General features: G+C 45.4%; 2 protein-coding genes across 4 annotated transcripts in view; both read left to right on the top strand.

Annotated features, from left to right (window-relative positions):
* The window catches only part of LOC132891662 (uncharacterized), a 105,223-nt gene that overhangs the window by 34,122 nt on the left and 52,563 nt on the right, over positions 1–18,538 (top strand). Inside the window, exons 5-6 of one of the 3 annotated variants that reach the window (XM_060929460.1) lie at positions 3,199–3,352; positions 3,613–3,760. In XM_060929460.1, the coding sequence (XP_060785443.1) occupies positions 3,199–3,352; positions 3,613–3,760 (302 nt within the window). Of the gene's footprint in view, positions 1–3,198; positions 3,353–3,612; positions 3,761–11,653; positions 12,643–18,538 lie in introns of those variants that run through there. The other 2 variants (XM_060929462.1, XM_060929461.1) reach the window with 2 other exon arrangements.
* LOC132891665 (uncharacterized) lies at positions 3,768–11,640 on the top strand. Its single transcript, XM_060929465.1, has 2 exons — positions 3,768–8,325; positions 11,129–11,640. Exons 1-2 carry the CDS (start codon positions 7,279–7,281, stop codon positions 11,510–11,512), a joined length of 1,431 nt encoding a protein of 476 aa, XP_060785448.1. The 5' UTR covers positions 3,768–7,278; the 3' UTR covers positions 11,513–11,640.

Here is an 18,538-nt window from a genome sequence, read left to right as displayed (position 1 = left end):
ACCATCTCGTATATAAGATAAATCAACATAAAACTTTTATTCGGTTCACATGGGTTCCAGCTCATAAGGGGGTTGAGGGTAATGAGAAAGTGGATAAAATGGCCAAAGAGGCCATCAAGGCAAATGAGGTTGAGTTAGAAGTCCCATTAAGCAAGGCAGAAATTAAAGTAATAATTAAAGACAACATCAACAAAATGTGGCAGGAGAGATGGAATACAGAGGAGAAAGGAAGGCATCTATATAATTTACAAAAGGAGGTGGTGTTTAGAAGGGGTGGTGAACTGAATCATTCTGGGGCCTGTGCATACTGTGGAGAAGTAGAAAAAGTTGAGCATGTTCTTATACACTGTACACAGTATTCCAGTGAAAGAGAGAAGATGGGGAGAACATTAAGAAAATCTGTAACTATAGATAACTTATTAAGTCAGCCATTCACACAATCAGCAGTAACAGCTCTAACACAGTATTTAAAGGACACTCAACTAGCAAATAGAATTTAGGTTTTTTTGTGATAATCAGTCTGCAATGACTTGTTTATTTGTTTATCCTCGTGAAGGGTTTCACGGGAACATGTGTTTATCCTCATGAATGGTTTCATGGGAAGATTTGTTTATCCTCATGGGAAGAATTGTTTATCCTCATGAATGGTTTCATGGGAAGATTTGTTTATCCTCATGGGAAGATTTGTTTATCCTCGTGAAGGGTTTCACAGGAAGATTTGTTTATCCTCATGAATGGTTTCATGGGACGATTTGTTTATCCTCGTGACTGGTCGTCACGGGAAGAATTGGTTTATCCTCGTGGAGAATACCACGGGAAGAATTAGTGCGCGCACGTCTGTATGAGTTAACACAGAATAATTAATCTCGAGACTGTCCTTTTGTGTCACCAATGGGAGGGGAAATTGTGTTAAGGTACCCAGACCCTGAGAAAAACCCACGGGATTGGATGAATACAATTTGGCCGGAGTTTCTCTAAGCTTTGGTGAGGTGGGACGAGGGCTGATAGGGCATGCCCGCCCTCTGAGCGCCAATACACGTCAAGAAGAGCAAGGATTAACTCAAGCATACATCTAATCCTAATTCTCGATGTAATCACATATATGATCAGAATACCGGGGTGTGATCCTAGTGATACTATTATCAAAGAGGGGATTGTTAGGATTTATACCTTTGTAAGGATAAATAATATTGTATTCTGATCATATAAGAATATATTGTTAATATTCTACTCCATTCTATTTTACTATTTCAGCTAGAAGGCTAGAATTCTTCTGTGACCTTCTGTCTCACTGTGTACTGTACTGTTGTGAAGACACATTGCTCGAGACATAATATTGATATCTTTTTTGAACATTCTATCAGGAACATCTTGCCCTTTGCTATCTCTGACCTAAGGAATGGCTTTTGATATCTGTCTGCACATTGTTATCATATCATAAGAACATCTTATTATTGTATACCATCACCAAGGTTTCACTCACACACATACATCTGAACATTCATTAGAACAGTGATATAATTAAGACGTGACCTGCTCAAGGTCTGACTACAGGCTCAGTTTTGATTTATCCTCATGCAGGCATTTGCAACGATTAATATCCTTTGAGATCACACCTCAGCCCGGTAGATGGTGGTAATACACATCGATTGTTAACCGCCAATAAATCGACAGAAGAAGTCTCTCTGGCGGTGGATTCCACACGTGAAAGAGAGAAGCCGATGCATTGGCACTACAGAAGAACAAGAACAAAGAACGAGCTATTGATACCGGACTTTAGCCAAAGTTCAATGTATTTGACCTTCGCTGAGTTGTAATAATAACTAAACCAGTTAGTTACTGCAGCCCACGCAGTATTTCAAAGAGAAAAGGCGACCGGATCCCTTTTCCCTTTCTCAACGTCAACAAATTATAAACAAGATTCCTTCTAGATCATTGGACAACTGACGGGACACTGAGGATCTTCAGCTGACGAGCTGTAAGGAACAAAACCGTCTTCTTCCTGGATCTGTGTTCCGCGCTATCTTTGGAGAAGGCACGCTTTCAATCGCTAACAAGCGTGATCACCCCGAGTAAGGCTAGCATCTGGGCAAAATTGTTAGTTTTATTTGTGGCTAGTTAATGTGAAGAGAGTTGTTGATTTGAATTAATTTATGATTTAAATGCATGCATTTTGATTCACATGAAGGTCGGTCTTAGACCGCGTGTTGTTGATTTACTTTGTTTACTATCTGTATTTAGTTAGATCGTGCATGCTCTCTCTCTCTTTTTAACTCCCTCCATTGTACTGGGATTTCAGTAGAATTTGGGGTTAAGGCCTAGCCGAGACTAGTTTAAACCACAGATTCCTTTGTTCATTTTCGCGCGCTGTGTTGACCATCCCCCTTTTGGGTGTGGCTGCATTCCATTCACATACCACACACACCACACTCTTACTCACTCACTCACACACACACACACACACACACACACACACACACACACACACACACACACACACACATAACCACATGATTTCCCTCTCACATTTTAACATCCACTCGCCCCTACACTGTAACAATGGCTATAGCTTATTACTTCTGATCACCATTAGTGCCTTAATTATCATACACACTACTGATTCTTATTTGTATATATTGTATCATCATTTATATTGAATTATTCCTTGGCTGCTATTGTTGCTATATCTGATCAGTATTAGTTTGCTATTTCATGTCAGCTATTTCAATAAATCATATCTTTGGGATAAACTGTGTCCTGTTTCTTGTTACAATATTCACTGAAGTGCCAACCTCTGCCAAACAAGTGTTCTAATTGCCTTCACCCATTCGGTTGTTATATGAATGTTATAGCTCTAGAGTAAATGTATTAAATTAGAGCTACAATACTCACTAAACTATAGCAACATCACCACCAAGTTATTCCACTGATTTTAATAGTTTAGCTATAAGCTATTAGACACTTGAATTAATGGTTAATGAATTTATGAGACTGATTCCTTTGTACATGAGACTGATTTGATTGATTTTAATAGTTTAGCTATAAACTATTAGATGCTTGAATTAATGATTAATGAATTTATGAGACTGATTTGATGAGACTGATTTGATAAGCCCATTGCACCTACAGTAGAAAACTAAATACATTTTTCCTGAAAGATTACCTCTGTACAGTTTGGTCTTTAACCTCACTGTTCACTCAGTGCTGCACCGGAGCATACCGCGAGTCTTCGTGATATCCTGAAACATTCTCTCTTTAACACCAAGGAAGAACTGCTGTCTGAGTTCAGGGTCATTGACAGGTTGTGCACCAACTCAAGTGGAACCCGTATCATCATCTGGAATCTACGCAGGTGAACATGCAGAGAATTTGATTTGCTCGACTATAGTTTTATATGAGAGCTCCGTTTAGATTAAAGATGTATGGAATACTGGTATGGCATTTTACTGTTGTCTAGTTTTGAGTAATTTGTAATGTGGTGCAAATATTTTTTTAAACATGGTTGCATACCTTATTTTGCTAAACTGCTTAGGGCTGAAGCTATATTGTGGATTGTAAGAAATTCTACCATAATTTCTTATTTTGTTTCCACTTCTATTTATTCTGCTGCAGAAGATCTTCAGGAGAATTAGAATTTGACTTCAAGAAGGACCCCTATGACATCAAGATCCCTGTTGATGTGTACACGAAAAACAGGGAGACACCAAAGCGGGAGGCAGCAGGTGGCGTTTCAGTGCCTGAGAGTGAATATTCACTGCGGGTGAGAATTTAACCAGCAAATATTACATGAATATTGAGCTGTTGGAGTTCACTGACTGAGTTCACTGAGGTAAATGGCATACTTGCCATCCCTACTGATTCCCATGGTCATCTCCTGATTTTGACAGGTGAATACTGCCTACCGATTTTAGTTCTAAAAAATACTGCATGACAAAATAATCAGCGAACACTGTTGGATTTGCTCTTCTGACCTCGCTTCAGCTGTTTTTAGAACAGAGGAGACAAAGTGACAAAAAGTCATACAAAATGAAGCTGAGAACCAATGGAACAGTGTGATAAAGATTTTGAATCTAAATTGTATTGCTCTATCATACAATTCCACTGGCTCTTGTTATGGTTCTAGCCAATCAGCAATGATGTCACATCCTACAAAAAATCATGCCAGTGTTTATAAAAAACAAACAAACAAACACACAAACATAAAACAACAACCCCCCAAAAAACCCTAAGGTGATCATGAATAATGAATTCCCCAAATAAAAAAAGATTTGCTATGACAACATATTCAAGGCAACTTGGTCATCAGATCTCACCTCACCTATCCCTTGGCCGGTGGTCGTTAGGGCATCAATGATGTTGTAACCACACTTCTCCAGCACTCTCTGTTTTCATCAGATCATCCAGCATCAAAGCATTGAAGCCAGGTGAGAAGCAGCATATTGTGAAGTATCTTGCTCTGATTTCTTGATCACTTTTCTTCAAATATAGCACTTAGAATGCAGGAGAATGCACCATTTTACACTGTTTTTTCAAAAATTTCTTGGGGGGGGAGGAAGACATGCCACCGGACCCCCTAGAAGGGCGCAAATGTGTTGTGCAATCTGATCTACTGCTTTTTATTCTCTGGGGGTTGGCAAGTACAACCCGAATTCTAACAAATTCGACACAATGTCAGAATGCAAGCACTCACTGATGTAAGTGCAGGGGAGAGTGGGGATGCAAACAGGAAGCGTAGTCAAATCAGTAAGCAAACTCATAGTCAGAAAGCATGCAGGGGTCGGTCGATCGGCAAACAGAATAGTAGAGAGCAGACTAAAGAGTTAAATGGGTAAATGTAGCAAAGGTTCAGGAAACTAGAAGCAGGCAGACATGAACTACAGACATGATATGAACTGGTGTCCACAATCACTGACATTATCCTCAGAGATACCAAAGTAACTGAATACCTTTTGAAACAGCAATTCTGCTGTGTGAAACAGTAGGAATGCCTGGTAAGGGAATAAGTCTCAGAGCTTTCAAAAATCGGTCCATGGTAACCATGATGGCTGTGTTACCTTGAGATGGTGGTAGGTCTGTGATGAAGTCAATGGCCAGGTGGGACCATGGTCTCTGAGGTACAGGGAGGGGACACAGCTTACCAGAGGGAGGGGTTCGTGGAACCTTAGCTTGGGCGCATTTGGAGCAGGAAGCAATGAAATAGTTCATTTCGGTCCATATCTTCTCCTACCAGTACTTACTCCTTAGCATTTGGTAAGTTCTTTGACTACTAGGGTGACCTGTGGCAGGAGGTGCATGTGCCCATGTGATGAGTTTACTTTAAAGTGGCTTGGGGATGTATAGCAAGTCAGGTGGGCAGTCCTCTGGACACCTTTGGGGTTGGGAAGCTCTTATCTCCTTATCCAATTCCCAAGGGATTGACTGAACAAAGATTCTTATGCAAGAACAGGATGAGGTTCAGGGTTACAAGGTGCTGGACTGAAGGTTCGGGACAGAGCATCAGCCTTAGTGTTCTTATGCCCAGGATGGAAGGAGATCATGAAATCGAACCTGGTGAAGAAGAGAGCCCATCGGGCCTGACATGGGCTCAATCTCTTTGCTTTCTTGAGATACTTTTTTGTGGTCAGTTAGTATCATGAAGGGGTATGTAGCTCCCTCTAACCATTGCCTCCATTCCTTGAGGGTGAGCTTAATGGCTAGTAGTTCATGATTCCTGACATCATAGTTCCCCCAGCTGATGACAGCTTCTTAGAAAAGAAAGCCACAGGGTGAAGCTTTGGTTTCTTGCCAAAGCACTGGGATAGCACCCCTCCCACTCCAGTCTCTGAGGCATCCACCTCGACTGTGAAAGGCTTGGTTGGGTCAGGATACTGCAGGATGGGGGCTGAGGTGAACGCAGTCTTGAGTCAGCCGAAGGCCTCCTCAGTTGCAGGGTTCCAGAGAAGACGTTTGGGACCTTTCTTTAGCAGGGTGGTTAAGGGAGCCGCAATGGTGCTGAAACCTCTGATAAAGCGTTGGTAGAAGTTAGTGAAACCTAAAAAACATTGAAACTCCTTCACAGACATGGGTACTGGCTGAGACATGATGGCAGACACCTTGGAGGAATCCATGCTGACTCCTTCTGCGCTGATGACGTAAACCAGAAACGAAATCTGATGTAAATGGAATTCACACTTCTCAGCTTTAACACAGAGGTGATTTTTGAATAGATGCTTCAGAACTGACCTGATGTGTTCCAGGTGACTTGCTTCATCAGGGGAGTAGATCAGAATGTCATCGATGTATGCGATTACAAACTTCCCCAGCATGTCCTGGAGCATGTCGTTTATTGGAAAACGCTGGGCGCTGAAGAAAGGCCATAAGGCATGACCTGGTACTCAAAACGGTGGTGCTAAAAGCCATCTTCCATTTGTCACCCTCTTAGATTCTGATGAGGTTGCATGCACTGCACAGGTCAAGCTTAGAGAAGATTTTAGCAGAATGTAGTTGTTCTAAAGCAGAGGGAACCAGTGGAAGTGGATATGGGTGTTTTACAGATATTTGGTTTAGTCTTCTGAAGTCTATACAAGGTCGAAGGCCTCCCCCTTTCTTCTCCACAAAGAATAATCCTGAGGAGGCAGGTGACTTGGAGGGACAAATGTAACCCTGTTTGAGCGCTTCCTGAATGTACTCCTCCATTGCAGCCTGTTCCTTCTGGGAAAGTGGGTAGATGCGGCTGCGTGGAGGTGACGTGCCTGGGAGGAGATCAATGGCACAATCGTAAGGACGATGTGGTGGTAGGCCACAAGCCTTACCCTTACTAAAAACCTCCTTCAGGTCAGAATAACATTCTTGTACATTGTCCAATGAATCCAGTTGAGAACTTTCAATCGAAGTAGACGAAATGTATAGCTGGGGGCACAACAAATAGTTCTGAAAGCATGTAGGGGACCTGTGGCAGCGGGGGCGTGGTCAAGCGCCGGTCTGTGACAGGAGGGCGGAGTCAGGGAAGGTGAGTGGCAGAATCACTACACCTGAGAGCAATTAACCTGTGTTTGTGTGTCTTCCCAGTGACTGCGCCCTATATAAGGAGGGAGAGCAGACAGCAGAGGAGCTCAACCCTGAACGAGACACTCGTCATGTGTGTGTGTCTGTTTGAATTGTTAGACTGAAAAGTGTGACAATAAACGCTAAGTTGGACCTGATCTCTGTCCTGCAGTCCTCTGTGCTCCACCCATCAGTATTGAACTACTACAGTGGTGCCAAAACCCGGGATCTGGAGCACAGCAGCCTCACAGCCCCATGGAGTCCTCCCTGTTCGCTGAACTGGTCCACGCCCTCGCCATGCCCCAGCAAAGCCAGCACCAGGTGCTACTCACCCTCCAAAAGGAGCAGGAACAGCGGTTCGAGGCCCTGGTGTTGGCCCAGCAAGAAGATCGCCAGGCATTCCGGCACCTCCTCGCGTTGGCGGGGTCCACCAGCGCTCCTACCGCGGGCCCGTCTCCCCTCACCGTAACCAAGATGGGCCCGCAGGACCACCCCGAGGCGTTCATCACGCTCTTTGAGCAAGTCGCCGAAGCCTCGGGGTGGCCGATGGAGCAGCGCGCGGCGCGCCTCCTCCCCCTGCTCACGGGAGAAGCACAGCTGGCCGCGCTACAGCTCCCCACTGACCGCCGGCTGGCCTACGTGGACCTCCGCCGGGCCGTCCTCCAGCGCGTGGGGCGCACACCAGAACAGCAGCGCCAGCGCTTCCGCGCGCTGCGCTTGGAGGAAGTCGGCCGGCCGTTCGCGTTTGGCCAGCAGCTCCGGGACGCCTGCTGGCGGTGGTTGAGGGCTGACAACCGTGACGCCGAAGGAATCATCGACCAGGTGGCGCTGGAACAGTTCGTCGCTCGCTTGCCAGCAGGAACCGCGGAGTGGGTCCGGTGCCACCGCCCGGTGTTGCTAGATCAGGCAGTTGAGCTGGCGGAGGACCATCTGGCGGCTGTCCCGGCAGCAGGACAGCAGATGGCATCTTCTCTCCTCTTCTCTCTCTCTCTCTCTCGCCCTCCTCCTGTGTCCCGTCCTCGCCCCATTCCCCCACCGTGGAGGCGGGGGCCGGCACCACCCCAGCCGGCCCGCCGCACCCGCGGTGCCCTCCCGTTTCTCCCTTCTGTGTCTGTCTCTCCCCCACCTCAGGTGAGTAAGCCCCAGATCACCGGTGCAGAGGGAAAGCCCGGGCCGGTTTGCTGGCGCTGTGGGGAGCCGGGCCACATTCAGCAGTGCACGGCAATGGAAGTGGGCGCGGTGGTTCGGATCCCTGACGCGCCAGAGGCCGCCCTCGATCGGGCCGGAGCGTATCGCATACCGGTGAGTATCCAAGGGGCTACATATCAGGCATTGGTGGATTCTGGTTGTAATCAGACCTCAATTCGCCAAAGCCTGGTTCAAAACGAGGCATTGGGTGGAGCACAAGGGGTGAAGGTGTTGTGTGTGCACGGGGATGTTCACCGCTACCCTTTGGTGTCGGTCCACATTATTTTCAGAGGGGAAAAATTCATAGTGAAGGCGGCAGTTAATCCTCACCTTACCCACTCTTTAATTTTGGGGACTGATTGGCCGGGATTTCAGGGTTTAATGACATGCCTAGTAAAGAGTGGGTCCTGCCATTTGACGGGGAGGTCCCGGTGTCGCTTTGGCGGGAGCAGCTGTCGCAGAGCCGTCTACGTCATCTCCGCATCTGAGTGAGGAGCCGCCGGCTCCTCCTCTCTCTATTGGGGAATCCCTCACGGATTTTACATTAGAGCAGTCGTGAGACGAGACTCTGCGGCATGCGTTTGACCAAGTGAGAGTAATCAATGGTCAAACGCTCCAGCCGAACGCCACCCCGTCCTTCCCCTACTTCGCGATTATGAAGGATAGATTATACCGAGTGACGCAGGACATTCAAACTAAAGAGCAAGTCACGCAGCTTTTAATTCCGAAGAGCCGCCAGGAATTGGTATTCCAGGCGGCTTGCTTTAATCCCATGGCTGGACACTTAGGGCAGGATAAAACACTAGCCCGAATAATGGCCCGATTCTATTGGCCGGGGATTCACGGCGATGTCTGTAGGTGGTGTACGGCATGCCGCGAATGCCAGTTAGTAAATCCAGCGGCCATTCCAAAAGCGCCTTTGCGCCCTCTACCGTTAATCGAGACCCCGTTCGAAAGAATTGGGATGGATCTCGTCAGGCCATTAGATCGGTCAACACGAGGGTACCGCTTTATATTAGTTCTAGTGGACTATGCAACGCGATACCCGGAAGCAGTGCCTCTTCGCAATATCTCAGCACGCAGTATTGCGGAGGCACTCTTCCGCGTCATCTCCCGAGTTGGAATCCTGAAAGAGATTCTGACTGATCAAGGCACCTCATTTATGTCACGAACACTGAACGAACTGTATGGGTTATTAGGTATTAAGCCGATCCGCACCAGCGTGTATCACCCACAAACGGACGGTTTAGTGGAACGGTTTAATCGCACCCTTAAAAACATAATTAAAAAATTTGTAAGTGAGGACGCGCGTAACTGGGATAAATGGCTCGAACCCTTGCTCTTTGCAGTGCGAGAGGTCCCCCAAGCCTCCACGGGGTTCTCCCCATTTGAATTATTATATGGGCGTAAGCCGCGCGGCATTTTAGATGTGCTGCGAGAAAATTGGGAGGAGGGACCTTCACCAAGCAAAAATGAAATTCAATACGTTATTGACCTGCGCGCAACACTCCACACACTCACACACCTAACCCAGGAGAATTTGCGGCAGGCCCAAGAACGGCAAAGCCGCCTGTACGACAAGGGTATGCGCCTTAGAGAGTTCGCACCGGGAGATAAAGTACTCGTACTGTTGCCCACATCGAGCTCTAAATTAGTCGCCGAGTGGCAAGGACCCTTTGAGGTCACATGGCGAGTCGGGGACGTCGACTATGAGGTGAAGCGAACGGACAGGGGTGGGGCACTACAGATTTACCACCTCAACCTACTCAAACTCTGGAATGAGGAGGTCCCCGTGGCGTTGGTGTCGGTGGTTCCGGAGAAGGCGGAGCTGGGGCCGGAGGTTCAAAAAGGAACATTAGCATCACGTCCCTCTCCGGTCCCCTGTGGAGACCACCTCTCCCCGACCCAACTCGCGGAGGTTGCCCAGTGGCAGACCAAGTTTTCGGACGTGTTCTCGCCCTTGCCCGGTCGCACTAACCTCATAGAGCACCACATAGAGACGCCCCCGGGGGTGGTAGTGCGTAGCCGCCCTTACAGGCTACCCGAACACAAAAAAAAGGTGGTTCGGGAAGAACTTCAGACCATGCTTGAAATGGGCATCGTCGAGGAGTCCCACAGTGACTGGAGCAGCCCGGTGGTCTTGGTACCCAAGGCCGACGGGTCGGTCCGGTTCTGTGTGGGCTATAGAAAAGTCAACGCGGTGTCTAAATTCGACGCGTACCCAATGCCTCATATTGATGAGTTGCTCGATCGACTAGGCAGGGCTCGCTTTTATTCGACAATGGATTTGACGAAGGGATATTGGCAGATCCTCTTGACTCCACTATCCCGAGAAAAAACGGCCTTTTCCACACCGTTTGGCTTACATCAATTCATCACACTTCCGTTTGGGCTGTTTGGGGCGCCCGCTACGTTCCAGCGGCTGATGGACCGGGTCCTCCGCCCCCACGCCACCTATGCGGCCGCCTATCTTGATGACATCATCATATATAGTAATGACTGGCCGAGGCACCTGGAACACCTCAGGGCCGTCCTTAGGTCGCTGAGGCAAGCGGGTCTCACAGCCAACCCAAAGAAGTGTGCGATTGGGCAGGTGGAAGTACGGTATCTGGGCTTCCACTTGGGCAACGGGCAGGTGCATCCCCAAATTAATAAGACAGCAGCGATTGCGGCTTGCCCGAGGCCCAAGACCAAAAAGGGGGTGAGACAGTTCCTGGGGCTGGCTGGCTATTATCATAGGTTTATACCTAATTATTCGGACGTCACCAGCCCGCTGACTGATCTCACTAAAAAGGGGGCACCAGATCCGGTCCAGTGGACAGAGCAATGCCAGCGGGCTTTCTCTGAGGTAAAGGCTGCACTGTGTGGGGGGCCACTATTACACTCCCCTGACTTTTCTCTCCCTTTTGTGTTGCAGACCGACGCGTCGGACAGAGGGCTGGGGGCGGTTTTGTCCCAGGAGGTGGAGGACCGCCCCGTCCTGTACATTAGCAGGAAGCTGTCACTGCGGGACGGGCGCTACAGCACAATTGAAAAAGAGTGTCTAGCGATCAAGTGGGCGGTCCTCGCCCTCCGTTACTACCTGCTGGGGTGCCCTTTCACCCTCTGTTCGGACCACGCGCCCCTCCAGTGGCTCCACCGCATGAAGGATGCCAACGCGCGGATCACCCATTGGTATCTGGCATTCCAGCCCTTCAATTTCAAGGTGGTCCACAGGCCGGGGGCGCAGATGGTCGTGGCGGACTTCCTCTCCCGTCAAGGGGGGGGGGGAGTCGGCTGCAGGCTGGACGGCTGCACCTGAGTCGGGTGGTGGGGGTATGTGGCAGCGGGGGCGTGGTCAAGCTCCGGTCTGTGACAGGAGGGCGGTGTCAGGGAAGGTGAGTGGCAGAATCACTACACCTGAGAGCAATTAACCTGTGTTTGTGTGTCTTCCCAGTGACCGCGCCCTATATAAGGAGGGAGAGCAGACAGCAGAGGAGCTCAACCCTGAACGAGACACTCGTCATGTGTGTGTGTCTGTTTGAATTGTTAGACTGAAAAGTGTGACAATAAACGCTAAGTTGGACCTGATCTCTGTCCTGCCGTCCTCTGTGCTCCACCCACCAGTATTGAACTACTACAGGACCATTGGAGGATTTCCTTGTTTTGCCAAGATATCAGAGGGTCGTGGAGCTGTAACCAATGGTAACCCAGGATGATATCGTGGTTAACTGTAGAAGTCACAAAAAGTGAAATGAGTTCAGAATGGAGAGCTCCTACTTGGATGTGAACAGGAGTGGTTCTAGTTGTGACGAAACCATCTCCTATTGGTCCTCTGTTGATGGTCCTGATGCTGAGTGGACTCTGCAGAGGGGTTGTGGACAGGTTGAACTCCTGGATGATCAAACTGTCGATGAAGTTCCCCTCCGCCCCAAGTCAACAAATGCAGATAACACATTGGTCGAGGCTGGCAGTTTCAACAACACAGGTACTTTCAGTGATTGTGAGTTAAATTTTCTCACCAGACTCACCACGTCAGGAGCAGGCTCAGAGTTGTTGTTGCAAGTAGGGCGGACTGGACACTGTGTTATATGATGGTTGGAACACCCACAATAGAAGCATAGCCCCTCATCATGACTTCTTTCTCATTTAGAGCATTTCAGCCTAGTTTGAGAAACCTCCATGGGTGCGGATGCATTCGCTGACTGAACTGGTCTGGTGTCTTCCTTGAGAGAGGGTCGGCTGGAAAGTAGATGATCCAGTCAAATGGCAAGGTGTCTGAGGGAGTCCAAAGTGAGATGTTCATCTCTACAAGCCAGGTCACTCAATATTTCGGGACGAAGACCTTGGCGAAACACTGCTTTCAGAGCTGGCTCATTCCATTCACTAGCGGCTGCAAGAGTTTGGAAATCCAGTGCATACTCGGCTACTCCCCTAACCCCTTGGATGATGGTGAGTAGACTTTCACTGACTTCTATCCCTTCAGGTTCGTGATTGAACACTCATTCGAATAGTTCTAGAAAATGCTCATATGAGGTGGTATGTTCTTCTCCACTCTTCCATATTGCGCTAGCCCACTGTAGCACCTTACCAGTGAGAAAAGAGAGAAACTTTGCAATCTTACATTTGTCAGAGAGGTTTGTCATGGTAGCGAAGTACATGGAGCACTGAAATAGAAATCCCCTACAGATAAGGGCATCACTGGTATATTTCTCGGGAGTTGGAAGAAGCTGCACGGGAATTGAAGAGGCATCAGAGCATGTTAGGAGGGCCTGTGACATCACAGCAGTTAATTGTGCCATCCTGGTGTTGAGGTTGGCATGTATCTTCTGATGTTCTGTTAAGAGGCGTCCCTGAGTGTTTAAAGCTGTTTGCTTCGCCTCCTCCACTACATCCATAATGAGGCAAAGTATCCTGTCAGAATGCAGGCACTCATGGACGTAAGTGCAGGGGAGAGCGGGGATGCAAACAGGAAGTGTAGTCAAATCAGTAAGCAAACTCGTAGTCAGAAAGCATGTGGAGTCAGTTGATCAGCAAACAGAATAGTAGAGAGCAGACTAAAGAGTTAAATGGGTAAACATAGCAAAGGTTCAGGAAACTAGAGGCAGGCAGACAAGAAAACTTGGTATGACTGGGTAAACACAACAATACTTTGCACTGAAGGTGTGTGAGGGAGAGGCTTAAGTAGCACTGCTGATTAACAGTTAACGACAGTCAGCTGAACTTAATAAGAGGGAAACAGGGGCGTACTGTAAACTTTGGGCGTTGTAGTCTTGGGAAGCCATGTTTGTAGTTCGGTTAGAGTTTCGACTCAACGCCATTACTGACACACAGTATGTAAAACATCAGTAAAAACAGAATGTGAAGATTTGGAAATCCTGTATTTCACTGAAAATAGTACAAAGCCAACATATCAAATGTTGAAACTGAGAATTTTTTTAAAAAAAATATATGCTCATTTTGAATTTGAGGTCAGCAACACATTTCAGAAAAGTTGGGACAGGGGCATGTTTACCACTGTGTTGCATCACATCTTCTTTTAACAACAGTCTATAAATGTTTGGAAACTGATAATTGCTGTAGTTTTGGAAGAGAAATGTTGTCCCATTCTTGCCCTGATATACAATTTCATTTGCTTACCAGTTTGGTGTCTCCTTGATCTTATTTTTGTTGTGTTACTATTTTCAATGAAATATAGGGTTTCCATGATTTGCAATTATTGTATTCTGTATTTATTTACAATTTAGACAGCGTCCCAATGTTTTTGGAATTGGGTTTCTTTGTAAAAGGAGTCATTTCAGAAAGCAGGGTTTCAGAGTTGCTAGCATTTATCGTCTATATTTGGCTTGGAATACTTGTCTCCAGGTTGGAAACATGGATCTAAGTGCATATTGTTTATTAGCAAATGGTGGTCAAACAGACAGAGCATGAACATCAAACAGATAAAAGCAGGTCTATCAAAATGAAAGGAGAAATCAGAAATCAAAACCAGAGATAATCAGCAGGGAAACAATGCTCAGATGCACACAGAGATGGCAAAATGTCACACAGAGTGATGGAGAGAGGTCAAGTATATAGTGGATATACAGTTAGGTCCACATATATTTGGACACTGACACAAATTTTGTTTTTTTTTTTACCTGCTTACTGAAACATATTCAAGTTATAGTTATATAATGGACATGGACATAAAGTCCAGACTTTCAGCTTTCATTTGAGGGTATCCACATTAAAATTGGATGAAGGGTTTAGGAGTTTCAGCTCCTTAACATGTGCCACCCTGTTTTTAAAGGGACCAAAAGTAATTGGACAGTTGACTCAAAGGCTATTTCATGGGCAGGTGTGGGCAATTCCTTCGTTATGTCATTCTCAATTAAGCAGATAAAAGGCCTGGAGTTGATTTGAGGTGTGGTCCTTGCATTTGGAAGATTTTGCTGTGAAGAAAACATGCGGTCAAAGGAGCTCTCCATGCAGGTGAAACAAGCCATCCTTAAGCTGCGAAAACAGAAAAAAAAACCATCCGAGAAATTGCTACAATATTAGGAGTGGCAAAATCTACAGTTTGGTACATCCTGAGAAAGAAAGAAAGCACTGGTGAACTCATCAATGCAAAAAGACCTGGACACCAACAGAAGTCAACAGTGGTGGATGATCGCAGAATAATTTCCATGGTGAAGAGAAACCCCTTCACAACAGCCAACCAAGTGAACAACACTCTCCAGGAGGTAGGCGTATCAATCTACCATAAAGAGAAGACTGCACGAAAGTAAATACAGAGGGTTCACTGCATGGTGCAAGCCACTCATAAGCCTCAAGAATAAAAAGGCTAGGTTGGACTTTGCTAAAAAACATCTAAACAAGCCAGCACAGTTCTGGAAGAACATTCTTTGGACAGATGAAACCAAGATCAACCTCTACCAGAATGATGGAAAGAAAAAAGTATGGCGAAGGCGTGGTACAGCTCATGATCCAAAGCATACCATATCATCTGTAAAACACGGTGGAGGCAGTGTGATGGCTTGGGCATGCATGGCTGCCAGTGGCACTGGGTCACTAGTGTTTATTGATGATGTGACACAGGACAGAAGCAGCTGGATGAATTCTGAGGTATTCAGAGACATACTGTACTGTGTGCTCAAATCCAGCCAAACTGATTGGTCGGCGTTTCATAATACAGATGGACAATGACCCAGAACATAAAGCCAAAGCAACCCAGGAGTTTATTAAAGAAAAGAAGTGGAATATTCTTGAATGGCCAAGTCAGTCACCTGATCTCAACCCAATTGAGCATGCATTTCACTTGTTAAAGACTAAACTTCAGACAGAAAGGCCCACAAACAAACAGCAACTGAAAACCGCTGCAGTAAAGGCCTGGCAGAGCATTAAAAAGGAGGAAACACAGCGTCTGGTGATGTCCATGAGTTCAAGACTTCAGGCAGTCATTGCCAACAAAGGGTTTTCAACCAAGTATTAGAAATGAACATTTTATTTACAATTATTCAATTTGTCCAATTACTTTTGAACCCCTGAAATGAAGGGATTGTGTTTAAAAAATGCTTTAGTTCCTCACATTTTTATGCAGTCATTTTGTTCAACCCACTGAATGAAAGCTGAAAGTCTGAACTTCAACTGCATCTGAATTGTTTTGTTCAAAATTCATTGTGGTAATGTACAGAACCAAAATTAGAAAAATGTTGTATATGACATCATGATGTTAACTGTAACTGATAACTGTATATGACATCATGATGTTTGAATCTGTACATGTCCAGCTGTATTGATGATAAACTTTTCACTGTGTTCCTGAGAAATCAACTTTTGTCTTCATTTTTCCCTAAGAAATGGCCTCATAATGCTTCTGAGCTTTATCAGAGGTATCTTATTAGATTCACTGAGGTAAAAAAAATATAGGAATCAACACCATTATCATTCATACAGGACATCTTTATCAAATTGTGCATCAAAATGTGTATTTTCATGAACTCATTGGTGGCCATCTTGAAAAATGGTGACCATCTTGAATTTTTAAGCGGCTAATAAATTTTTCTTAAAAAATAGTTTCAGAGGGATGTTCATCCCAAATTTGGTACTTGTATCACCATGTCAATGATTCTTTCACTGATCTGCTGCACAACTGCTGATTTGGATGGTATGCCTGGTCGCTATTATTATCTTTATAATAAACACTCTCTTCTGCACTTATATCTGCTCCACTCAACCTGTTACTGACAATATGAAGTTTATCTTCAAGTAGTGAACATATTTCATGAATGAGTGTCCCAAAAAATGCCAGAGAGAGAGAAAAAATGCCAAAGAGAAAAAAAAATGTCCATAGTTAGAAACTTTCTAACTATGGACATTTTTTTTCTGTCTGGCACTTCAACACAGAACATATTATTTGTTGTTCATTTATATTGGTACATATGAGATGTGATTATCTAAGTTGATACCTGGCCTTGATCTTGAAATCAGCTGACAGTTTATAAGCCTGAGTTTTCTTTCTGCAACTTCGTAGTTCTTTGTTACCTCACCCGTGATAGACTAAGCAGGGCGAGGTATTGTAATCAGTGCAGTTTGTTTGTCTGTTTGTTTGTCTGTCTGTTTGTGTGTCTGTCTATTAACAATGTAGTGTCTAAACGGTTGCACCAATTGACTTCAAATTTTCAGGGTAGGTGGGCAATAGTCTGTAGATTACCTGATTAAATTTTGGTGGTAATCGGGTCAAGGTGAAGGTCAAGGTCACTGGAAAGGCCAACCTTTTGGTCAAAATAACATATTTTCCATTATAACTCAAAAACGGTTGCCGATAGACAGATATTTACTATTATGAGCATATAGAAACTCCCATATGGCCTTTCATTTGGCACCATGATATTTGACCTTAACTGACCTTGAATGGTCAAACTCAAGGTCACAGGTTTTCAGAGGGCTGTAACTTGAAAACGGTTGATGGTAGACAGATATTTACCATTATCAACTTATAGGAAGTGCCATATGGGCTTTCATTTGGCACCATGATCTTTGACCTTGAGTGACCTTGAAAGGTCAAACTCAAGGTCATGGGTTTTCAAGGGGCTATAACTTTAAAATGGTTCATGATAGCCAGATGTTTACCATTATCAACATATAAGAAGCCCCATATGGGCTTTCAGTTGCTGCCATGACCTTTGACCTTGATTGACTTTGTCAAACTCAAGGTCATGGATTTTTGTAGGACTCTAACCTGACAGCTGATGACTGAGAAATATTACCATTATCAACATCCATCCATCCATCCATTATCTGTAGCTGCTTATCCTGTACAGGGTCGCAGGCAAGCTGGAGCCTATCCCAACTGATTATAGGCGAGAGGTGGGGTACACCCTGGACAAGTTGCCAGGTCATCACAGGGTTAACGCCATTATCAACATATAGGTTGATAAGTGCCTGGCAACACTTGTTTAAAGATGCTATTAAACAGTGGTGTCTGAAATATACATCCTTTGTCATTATTCTACATCAACTTGGTGATTTTTACATTTAAATATGCATTATAACCAGCTTTAGTCTTAAGAAGAAAAACAAGTTTTTAATTGTGATAAATCATAATCAATTCATGCAAAATGTGTGATTAATTAGTTAAATTTTTAATTGATTGACAGCCCCTACACATGTGTGTGTGGGTCCTGGGTTCAAGCCCAGTGGTCGACGAGGGCCTTTCTGTGTGGAGTTTGCATGTTCTCCCCGTGTCTGCGTGGGTTTCCTTTGGGTGCTCTGGTTTCCCCCACAGTCCAAATACATGAAGGTTAGGCTAATTGGTGGCTCTAAATCGACCATAGGGGTGAATGGTTGTTTGTCTGTATGTGTTAGCCCTGTGATGACCTGGCGACTTGTCCAGGGTGTACGCCGCCTCTTGCCCGTAGTCAGCTGGGACTGTGTTAGCCTGTCACTGTCAGCCTATCCTGGGATAGGCTCCAGCTTGCCTGTGACCCTGTACAGGATAAGTGGCTACTGATAATGTGTGTGTGTGTGTGTGTGTGTGTGTGTGTGTGTGTACACACACACACACACACGCACACATTATAATAACCACCCCACCAACCACCACTGTTATGCACACATAATCAAAACATTCCTATTTCATTTATCTTGGCTTCTACAATTTTACCAGACATCTGAAGACTTATTATATCCACTGTATATAGTAGTAATACACACATGCATTATTCGATATGCAGGTGAGTGAGAATGTGCTAATGTCTGAACTGAACTGAATTGAGGTTTTGCAGCAGCTCCTTTTCATATCTGCAGGTGCAGTTTTACTCAGAAATCAAAGTTACGTTTAACCACTGGTCAATATTTAGTTAAG

Source organism: Neoarius graeffei, chromosome 9 (genome assembly GCF_027579695.1).
Source record: "Neoarius graeffei isolate fNeoGra1 chromosome 9, fNeoGra1.pri, whole genome shotgun sequence".
Lineage (NCBI taxonomy): Eukaryota > Metazoa > Chordata > Actinopteri > Siluriformes > Ariidae > Neoarius > Neoarius graeffei.
The sequence above is the reverse complement of the archived record's forward strand: the minus strand, read 5'-3'. Positions and strand labels throughout refer to the sequence as shown.

Bases quoted from the DNA above. Each gene is read 5' to 3' on its own strand.
- LOC132891665 (XM_060929465.1), top strand. From the start codon at position 7,279: ATGGAGTCCTCCCTGTTCGCTGAACTGGTCCACGCCCTCGCCATGCCC. The intron at 8,326-11,128 runs GTGAGTATCCAA...TTTGTGTTGCAG, and splicing joins CCGGAGCGTATCGCATACCG to ACCGACGCGTCGGACAGAGG.